Raw genomic sequence first — 10,526 nt, 5'->3', positions numbered from 1 at the left:
CGTTTTTAATGTCAGGACCTATGCACTTTATAAGATGTCCGCTGCTGATCGCTGATCGTATTTACAATTAGTTACTCCACGTGACTCTCTGTGTTATGCATGCAGGCAGCACTCCCTCAGCAAAACGCCAGACATGAACTTTATCGACTGCCACTGTCACATGGCCGCAGACGAGTTCCTACAGGTAACGAACACTCTCTCACCGGGATATGTATTAGCTGTGCGGCTCGAAACTCCCTATAGCGCCACCCTCAAATCCCTGCAGTGAGTGATTCCATTTTGAGACGGGATTTCTGCTCCTCCTGCCCCAAACTTGCTTAGCTAGGTATTTAATAATTACCCCAGCACTTTGACCTTGTAGTTCAAAGTAAAATGAAATTAAATAGTTCTGAAATACTGCACACCGCGAATTTTGTCCCTGGCGTGCAAGAACCAAACAGGTCCGTGCAAGTGTCTGCCACACAGCCGTAGTAAAGAACTAGAGTGCCTGCCTCTTTTATGTATCGTGACAGCAGTGGGCGCCATGTTGCAGGGTAATGCGTGGTAGTCTGCAGCCAGTTGTAGACGTAGGGGAGGCTTCCAAAACATAAGGTAGCCATAAACATTGAACGTTTCTATAACTGTTTTTTCTACATGGGATTCCTTAGTAAAAAAAAGAGCAGTTTTCACGGTTCCATTCGGGAGTAGTAAAGCAAGTCCAGGTCTCTCGTGTGCATTTTGGTATTTGTAGTCCGTTTCTTGTACGGAAAACGCCATGACTACAAATACTGTAATTCTGGAAGAAAATGATCTGCATGAGTCACATTCTTGTGGAATATGAAAATTATGAGGGCTCTACATTAGAGCGTTAATGGTGATTGAAAAGTATCTGACGTGTTCTTCCTATTGAGATTAGTAGGATGAAATTATTTTTAAAATGATAACATATTCTCTGTTGAGCATCAGGTTCCCTGAACATTATTGAAATTGTGCAAGTGGTGGTATAGAAATTAAACACTGGGAGACTCTGCCCCCCTCATAGAGGGTGGTGCAAAATAGAACATCTATTCAGAACATGCTACATGTGCTGCACATGTATCACTCGAAATAAGCATAAAGTGCAAGCAGTCTTATTCCTTTAAGAACTATGCATACAATGTAGTTTAGTCAGTAAACATAAGACATTTTGTGACATTAAAAATACTTCTGAATTCATCTCTAGTTACTCTGTAACTCTTCTTCGTTTTTCATGGGGGAGTGCTTCCGTTTAACGAGGGATACAGTAGCAATTAACATGAGACAGTAGCTAAGCACAGGATCTGCTTTACAGTGGTCTCAATAAGCACAGTTTAAAACCTGAGCCAATGTTCTGCAGATTCCACCTTTCTGGCCGCGCACCAACTAGGTTTCCTATGGCTGCATAGGTTGAGCGCAGTTTCTGGACATCTGGAAAGAATAGCAGTCTCAGTCAGGTGGACATGAAGATTGGCAGTGATGACAGGAACAGCTAGAACATCTCCTGTGAAGTTCTGCACACAACAGCACGTGGAGTACATGTGTAGAGTGCCTGGACGCCACTTTACAACATGCACACAGGCCATCATGCTTTGGATGTATTCTATAGTAGTGACAGGGTAGAGGCACACTGCTTACAGGGGTGGCTCCTCCGCTAAGGCCGAGGAGCGTCGCCCCACTGGATTGTGGGGAAAGGAAGAATAAAATGATAATAAGGCTATGTTATTATCATTTTATTTTTCATGGGAGAAGGGGTGGGGCGGGGCTCTGCTGAAGGGAGGGGGCCGGAGGAGGGCTATGTGCTCCACAAAGTGCGCATGTCTGGTTGGCCAGCTGTGTTGAGCCGGGAAACAGACATGCGCACTTTGCATGTTCTCTACCTGGCTGTATTGCACAGTCAAGTGGAGAACACGCCCAGGCTCCCACACCCAGTATCAGCGGCGAAGCAAGCCGCTCAGACCAATCAGGGCGCTGCTTTCATGCTGGTGACCACAGCGTAATGATTGGCTGGGAGCCTGTGTGCACAGGGAACAGGAAGATGAGGGTGACAGAGGGGAGACGAACGCGTCTCCCTCAAAGGTAAGTGGGTTTTTTCTTTCTGTTTTTCTTTGTTTTCACACCTCCCCCAACCCCTGTCCCGTCACCTGCATTGAGTGGCAGCGACCACTGACTGCTTAGCGAACTAATGTTTGGCTGCTCATACTGGGTAATTTCATGTTGATTCAGGAAGAGTTGAAAGACTTCCAATCTCTGCCGGTTCAACTGATCTTATTTGCGTGCTGAATAATGCAGGTTCTCTACTTGCAGGGCAGTCTGCCTCCTCCTCACCTTCTACCTCACCTTGTCCTTCAGATGGTGCAGCATCAAAAATGTTTCCTCAATCCTGGGTGAACAGGCCTTACCTTTCAAAGAGAAACCAATAGCTCTGCTTCTGGTCCTCACCTTCTTTTACAATAGTTTACAGATCGCCTTGCAGTAAATGGTGAACCTCAGATAAACCGGAAGGGTTACCTTGTTTCCAGTACTGTGGGAGGCTGGCCTCTAACAAATCCTGACAAAGTACTTTTCCTTTTAAGGTGGCAACTAACCTCATGTACATGTTGCTCTCAGATGTATATTGTTTTCCAGTCTATCTTCTTGCCAGTGAGGCACCTTTGAGTTGTGGGATGCCTCAGGGGTCTTCCCCGAGTCCCACCCTTTTTAATCTTTATACGTACTCACATCTGAAATTGTGCATTCTTACAGGTTGTCATTGGTTTCTTATGCCAATGGCACTCACCTGGTGATCTCAATCTCTGCTAACCCCAGCTCTAGTCACTTCAGTCTGGCCTCATGCCTTCAGGAAGTAGCCAGATGGATGGCCATCTGTAATTTGAAGCTCAACGAAGACAAGACTGAGGTTATGCTATTAGGTAACAATTTCAGTAAGAAAGTTCCCTACCCTTTGCCAGACTGCCGGTATAGGCTTCTGTTTTGCTTCATTAATGACTGAGCTGAAACACTCATGCACTGGCACAAATCTCTGGAATGCGCTTCTTAGTCCAAAGAATACATTTATTATTTTGCTACGCAAAGTTCCGAAAAGGAGATCAGCATGCTGAAAGCACACGTTCAAAAATGGCCACAGCAATGAAATGAAAGAATGTACAAATGATTCTCCACTGCAACATACACAGCATATATATGTATCTATATTATAATACAAAGCAAATAATTAATTCAAAAATATGCATCACCAGGAGAAAAGGGCATCACTGCTTCATCTCCCTCCTATTCAGCATCAGATCGCCAGATCCCAGAGTCGATCGAGGAGAGAGAGATCAATTATCCTCACGGGAAGGATGGCACACTCCAGCATCCTGGATGTGCCTGAGATCTGCAAACACTCTCTGTCCCCCTTCCATCTTGTCTTGGCCTCATATACTTTGAACAAACAAGAGAGGAAAAGTCTGGAACAACCCTCTCACTGCAGAAGTTTATTTATTCAAAAAATGCTTATTGCTTTAGGCCTGCTTCGAAAATAACACTTGGCCACAATCCCAAGGTGCCAATTCAAAACAAGACCGTCCCTGCAGTCTGAGTACATTCTTATCAGCCTAAGCCCTTGGTGAAAAAAACACAAAGAATAAAAACATGAGCACAGTACAGCATGGAAAACTACTTGCAGCCTTTAACGTGGCAGTGGCTAATGCTAAAATAAAATCAATAGGCAAAATGAAGCTGGTGGTCACTAATGTGATGGTGTAGTGCTAGGCTAAGTGCAACATGGAGTCAGTGGTCAAAACACACATATCATTACAGCTTCCTAGCCCCAAATTTGTGATAAAGAGTCTTGGAATGTGGCTGGATTCCAGCCTCAAAACAGACGACCAAGTCAAAAAGCTTGCTGCTAATTACTTTGGTGTTCTGAGATGGCTGAGAAAAGTTCTCAATCTTCTTCCTTTTCTTCCTTTTCTCGCTAGAAGATTACTTGTCCATGCTCTCATTATTTCATGCCTTGATTAAGGTAATGCCCTCTACCTCGGGTCAACCCAATAAGTGACCAAAAGGTTGCAGGTTATTCAGAATGCTGCTGTACGGCTCCTTATGAACCTTCCAAGGCACCAATCTGCAAAAAAGGCCAAGAAAGATCTCCGCTGCCTTCCAGTGGAGCAGCAAGTGCAATTTAAGGCCTTATGCATTTTGCACAGATCACTTTATAAGAGAGAAAAAAACAAAAAACAGTGGAGCACACCATAACTCCATTCTTTTACATCAAGCATCAGTTCAAACAAAAGTTTACCGCAAACCCACTGCATGCAATGCATTATTACATGCGAAAAGTTCCCATCCCAAGACTCAGTTATAAGCCATTCCTTTTGGTGCGATGACTAGAATAAAAAGGAACTCTAGTGAAACTGAATCATGTGAGACCTAGATGAATCGCTTGGAAAATAGATTTCTTGAAAGAGGCTATTCAAAACAAATTATAGTGGCAGCCAGGAAAAAGATCAACAAAATATCAAGAACATCTCTATTGAGAATACGAAATAAGCCTAGAGCTAAATCATCACAGAAATCAATATGGTTTTGTACACCTTATAGTCAAAATAGTCAAGACATTTACAAAATTCTATGTAAACATTGGAACATTTTACGTACCGTCTGCACTTTATCGCACATACTGCTTTCTAAACCTAAAATGATTCACAAGAGGGGTAAAACCATCAGAGATTTGGTTTGTAATAGTTATCTTCTTCCGGCTAAGGAGAACACAGAAACTTGTCTCTCGGGCAAAACATTTGGATTTTATAAATGCAGCCATTGTAACATGTGTAACATAGCTCTACACAGAACTCTCGATTTCAGCTTCAATGGGAGCAATACATATATAATTGAAACGTTCATAAATTACAACACTAAATATGTTGTTTACTTATTACTATGTGAATGTGGTAAAATCTATGTGGGTAGTACCATCAGGCCCCTCAAAGAGAGAATTCAGGAGCACATGCTCTCATTAAGGATTAATGACCTATCTTCCCCTATAATGTGCACATTGGTAAGACACACTATACATTGAAGATCCCAGTGATAAAATATATGGGCATTAGCCACACTCCTGTAAATCCTAGAGTTGGTATTAGGACGATGGAATTGATAAGAAATGAGGCAAGATGGTTAATCAGATTAAAAACTATAGAACTGGAACATGAATATAGATGATGAAATGTATCATTTCTTATAATTTTATATGAAATAATGAAAAATATGATAAGGGTGTACCATATGGTGGTCAATTCTTGATAAGAAAATGTGACTGTTCTGACTAACCAATGGATGTATACAATGGTTACTGGGGGTCATATTTCAATGGTTGATAGCAACTTGGAATGTTCAGAATTTAAATTGGAGACCGTACGATATGTAAAATAAATTCAGAAAATACTTTTGATATCTCACGTTTAGCAACTATAAACTTTTGGATGTTACTACCTTCCGCTATACACACAGATGGGGCATCTTTAATTACCTTTTCAATTTTTAAGTACTAATTATAACAAAAACTAAATATAACTTAATTTTAAGTTTACTGATAACTATAGAAGGGGTCATTGGATCGTAGACTATGAGGTTCAATATAATGACATTTGGTTTGCCTATGGTAATATGATTTAACTAGCATAATGAATACGACATTAATGTTTTAGGGTATCATTTATATATATGGCTCTATTACAATATGAGAAACCATAGATTGTTGGAAAATCTATGATCCATCTATTACATAGTGCTCTTTTAGTTTTAGGGCATTTTGTTTGGTATTATATGAAGTTGGCTGCTCTTGGTAACACATGTTGCAGTTTCTATGAATAATTTATTGATCACATATCGTCCGTTTGGAGAACCGGGTAGATATTACAATGGTCAGTGAGTGGAAATGTGATTTCTACCAAGACTTTGCCTTTTTCAATATGGCGACCGATTACATGGCAAAACTGCCTGAACTTTCATTTTGATTGACGTCATCAAAGGTCAATGGTACGCATTGCAATTGATTCTTTATTCCTATAATCAAATTTAGTGTGCTAATGACTTGTTGTGGATGTTTCTCTTTCTTTTGGTTTTGGGTCTCGCGTAATGTGAGGTACTTGCAGGGGGAAAAAAAATTCGGAGTGTGTATTCTATGGGTAATAGACTGCTCTGACTAATAAGCGTGAATATCATGATATCCCTTCAATTTGAAAGTGTTTCTATAAGATACCAGATAAAAATTCCTGACCCATCTCTATATAAAACAAACAGATAGATGACTTTGATAGGATTTGTGCCTCCCACAAGATGGCCACCGTCCTTACGGTGGTAATGTCTGGGTTCTTTGTTTAATTGAAAGCTCATGAACCGCGCTCGGATTGGACAGTCTGCCCTTTAAATGGGCGTGTCATAATTGATTTAGGTTTGCTCGCATGTACCGTACACGTTATGTGGGGTCTCAAGTAAAATCACGTAAATACAGGTAAGAACATTGTGATAGAATTCTAAAATGGATGTTAAAGAGTTTTCAACTTTTCTTGTTGACGAAAGAGTGGTCGCCAAAAACGTAAGCGCACTAATGTGTGTTGTACGGGACTACTTTAAATACTATCTAATTTTAACTTAATATAAGCGAGACCACCTTCCATTTATGATTGAATTCTTCGCTTTCTGAGATGACACAACCAATTCAGTTTTGCCGGCGAAAGTGGGTATGTTATGAAGGGACATACGCACAGTTATATGTTTTACGGATATGAATATTGTTGTAGAAGTAAAATAATATATAGCAGTTGTAGCCAGTAGCGGAGATTCACATATGATATTGACATCCAGACATAGCCCTGAATTTGTGTCTTGGGATATTGAGATACGTTGGACGGAATTATGTGTTTTAGACATTGTTCGGTTAGTTAAATTATGGATAAATGCGTTATTATAAATTGACCTTTTAGAATTAGATACATATAATCTTTAGTACTTTGCTATAATATATATTTGGATCTTTTTTGTTGTTTGCTCTGTCCAGATGTGCACAAGCAAAGCACTCATAGTGTAGATTACTATTGGAATTTAGAGACTCCTTTTTGGGAATACAGAACTAAACGCTGTGTCAAATTGAGACTTTTAAAAACAGATTTTGTGGAAATTATAAAGTTGGTTTATTTGGAACTTGCAGGCATTTATTTTGTGGTACGTATTGTTTGAAATATCCAGATTTCTGATGAATTTTCGACTTCTTTCTCTAGTGTTGTGTTCCATTGGGAATAAGATGCATTTATGCACAGAATTAAAGTACATCTAGAACTTTCATTGCATGGGACACTATGGCTGTATTACAATTTTATCTTTCACTCCTGTATAATAACAAATAATGTTTTATGGGATATGGGATCACTAGGGGTCTCTTCTCAAATTCTTTATTCATTTTCCAAATGGACTTATGGGTGTTGGAGTACTTTCTAATATATGTATTTTTTTATATGTGTTTGGTATATTGTGATTTTGGGACACACAGTGCTTTTGGATATTGGTTTTTAACAATGATTTTTACATTTGGTTGTCGTAGCATTAAAGATTTTAGTAACAATTTGTGAGTCGGTAGGCATATGGAACAGGTTGTATAATACTATCTTTTTGTGTTGATACCCAATCAGCCTTGAGAAAGTCCTGGAATGGCATGAAACACGTGTCGGCTGAAGTTTATATTCATTGGCTGAGAATTCACAAAGATTAAACACCTGAGATCTGCTGTTGAATGAAATCCTATGTGAACTGTTACCTGTTTTTTAAATTGTTAAAAATTATGTAAATGTATGAGACCATATAAAAATGAATGTGAATATTTATAAGTGTTCATCAAAGTTAATAAGAACTGAAATGTTATACACCCACTTGTCTATGTATTGATTTCTCATTAATATCCCTATCTAATATGTGTACTTAATGTAATTATTCAGGTGGCTATAACAAATACTATTAGTACAGCTTGATGTAAAAGAATGGAGTTATGGTGTGCTCCACTATTTTTTTAGATTCTGATTCCAGTTCACACATGGTGGCAATGGGTGTGTTATAGTGTTTGAGCACCACAAAAAGGCATAATTTGATTTGAAAAAACTGGAGGGATGTGCAGCTAAATGAAGTCATTGTTGCCTCTTGTCTTTTGCACTTTATAAGAGAAGCCCTCTTCTCCTAAGATCGTTAGCTACCCCAAACATTCCTGGGAGCTCGCTGAGATCCTCTTCAACACCCTTGCTACAGGTTCCTAAGATCAGTAGATCTCAATGGGGAGGCTGTTCATTGTCTAATCTGCATCCCCAAGCTTTGGAACACTTGATCTACGTCAGTTGACCAATGAATTTTCATTTCATAAGGCCCTAAAAACCTGGCTTTGCAGTAACTAGTTTCTCTTGGTGGTGAGCTGGCTATTATGATGACTGTTGTAGAGCTGGGACGCCTTCCAGTAGCCATGCGCTTTACAAGAACCTCAGAATGGAATAGAACTGGTGTATTACAGGCTAAATGTGCTACAGGATATCAGTTCATGATAGAATCTGAACTAGGCTTTAAAAATAATTTTATAGAGTGGGAGACTCAGGATAGCAGTGCAGGGTTGGAAGCACAAACCCCGTGGAGAACCCTGCAACCTTACATGGTATGAACAACTGTGGAATCCTCTTTCTATTGGTAAGTGGTGTTATGTTACCAAGCAGTCTTAAGCACACTCCATGTAATTGATATTGAAGGGGCACATTCATGACTTATGAAAAGGTGTACTGTTGGTCATGTCCTCAGTGGGCTGTTTGTAAAACGGCAAACAGGAATGGATCCTTTTTGAAGGGTTACAAGATTGGAAATGTCATAGGTAGCTAAACAGCACCCCAGGCTAAATCTAGGGATCAGTTTTACAAATGTGGAGTGCAGCCCCCTCCTGTGTAACTGTCCATATATAACTACAACATTGCAGGTGCCTAACCTACTTTTTGATGTGAAGAGGGTTGCAAAAGTGGTGTATCCCATTGAGTGTTAGTATGTTTGGCTGGGTGGGAGGGTAGTCCAGGCATCAAGCCTAAAACAGCCAATACTATCTGCAAACTGTCTGAGTAGTTGGGACTAAGTAAATTTGAATGCAAGATTCCACTGCTAACCGACCAATGGATGATGCTTGTGGAAGGTCATTCCTTGTGACAGCTTTCATGGGGGCAGGGCCATAATGGCGATAGTGGGCATCGGGCACTCTCTTGATGAGCTGGAAGGGTATGGGCCGTTTTTTCAGCGGTGGGGGTCGGTTTTGTTACTGGGGTCCAGTTTTGCAGCAGTGCTGCAATATTGGCCCCCAGTAACTAAAGGACACAAGCAGCAGTGCTTCTTTCCCAACCCAGGGGCTGGTCTGACAAAATTGCTAGGCCTGCTTTGGGTTCCCAGTCCGGCCCTGCATGGGGCTCACTTGGAGTGGTGAGGGTTTACTTGATTGCCAGAGAAAAACTTAAATCTACAGATAATGAGAGAGGCCAGAGACACTCTGGTTGGGTTAAGGGATGATCTCAACATCTAGATCATCTGTTGGGTAACGGCTTAGCGTTTGTAGTCTTGTTGAAGCTCTGAATACAAGATGCACAGGCCAACACCAGCTCACTCTTGGGGGAAGAGAAGATTCCTTAGAGGAGGCTTCTGCCTGAGACACAGAGATGTCTAGGGTTCCTCTAGATACAGCAAAGGAGCCCAATGATTGGTCTGAGCTACCTACCTCTTTAGAGAAGGATTCAGATCTTAAAACCACAGACCAGGTTCGCGACCTGGGAAGCCTGCAAGAAATCCAAGAGTGGCTTGAGGCTAAAGCTCTTGTAAAAGCTGAGTTTTCAAAAGCGTTCTCAAGTGTCCTACTCCTAAAGGCTGCGACAGCATGCCCAACAAGTTGTGTTACTGGAGGTTGCCTCTGCACATGGGTTGCTCTACAGAAAACCCTCTGAACCGAAATGTAGAACTAGGAAAAGTCTGATAGACCTGCCAGGTGAACTGGGACTTCTTAATGCACCTGACTGACAAGGTTGTTTTTTCTAGACTGAGGAGAGCCTTTTCTTTCCTTTCTGCTGGCCTGAAATGGGCATAGAAATGTAGCATCTTTCTTTCGCTAGTTACCAAATATGTGGTAAGCCTGGAGAATAGACACATGTGCCCCTAGTACCACTGAGAAGTATGTCTTCAGAAGGCATAGCTCAATAAAGGTGGTCTCCGACATCCCTCGTAAACTTTTGGGAGCAAATGCATTTTAGTGGACCACAAGATGTGGTACTCCGAGGCAGTACTATTTAGGAGGACAACCTCTGTGGTGATTGTCACAGATTGAATTCCACAGAGAGGTTGTTTCTGACAATTGATGAAACTTCCTGTCGGCCTACACTAATGCCACGTGGGACCAGGTTATTGTGACTTATGTGTTTCCATGTCATACCATGGTAAGGGTTTTGGTGCAGCCATTGAATACAAAGTGGTAATCTCGAAGAAGGTTGTCCACC

General features: G+C 40.9%; 1 protein-coding gene across 1 annotated transcript in view; it reads left to right on the top strand.

Moving 5' to 3' along the window:
* Positions 1-90: 90 nt before the first annotated feature.
* The window catches only part of LOC138295545 (putative deoxyribonuclease tatdn3-A), a 99,419-nt gene continuing 88,983 nt past the window's right edge, over positions 91-10,526 (top strand). The window contains exon 1 of the mRNA XM_069233913.1: positions 91-184. Within this exon, the coding sequence (XP_069090014.1) occupies positions 134-184 (51 nt within the window). The 5' untranslated portion in view covers positions 91-133. The remainder of the gene's footprint in view (positions 185-10,526) is intronic.

This window comes from Pleurodeles waltl, chromosome 5, assembly GCF_031143425.1.
Source record: "Pleurodeles waltl isolate 20211129_DDA chromosome 5, aPleWal1.hap1.20221129, whole genome shotgun sequence".
In the NCBI taxonomy this organism is placed as follows: Eukaryota; Metazoa; Chordata; class Amphibia; order Caudata; family Salamandridae; genus Pleurodeles; species Pleurodeles waltl.
The sequence above is the reverse complement of the archived record's forward strand: the minus strand, read 5'-3'. Positions and strand labels throughout refer to the sequence as shown.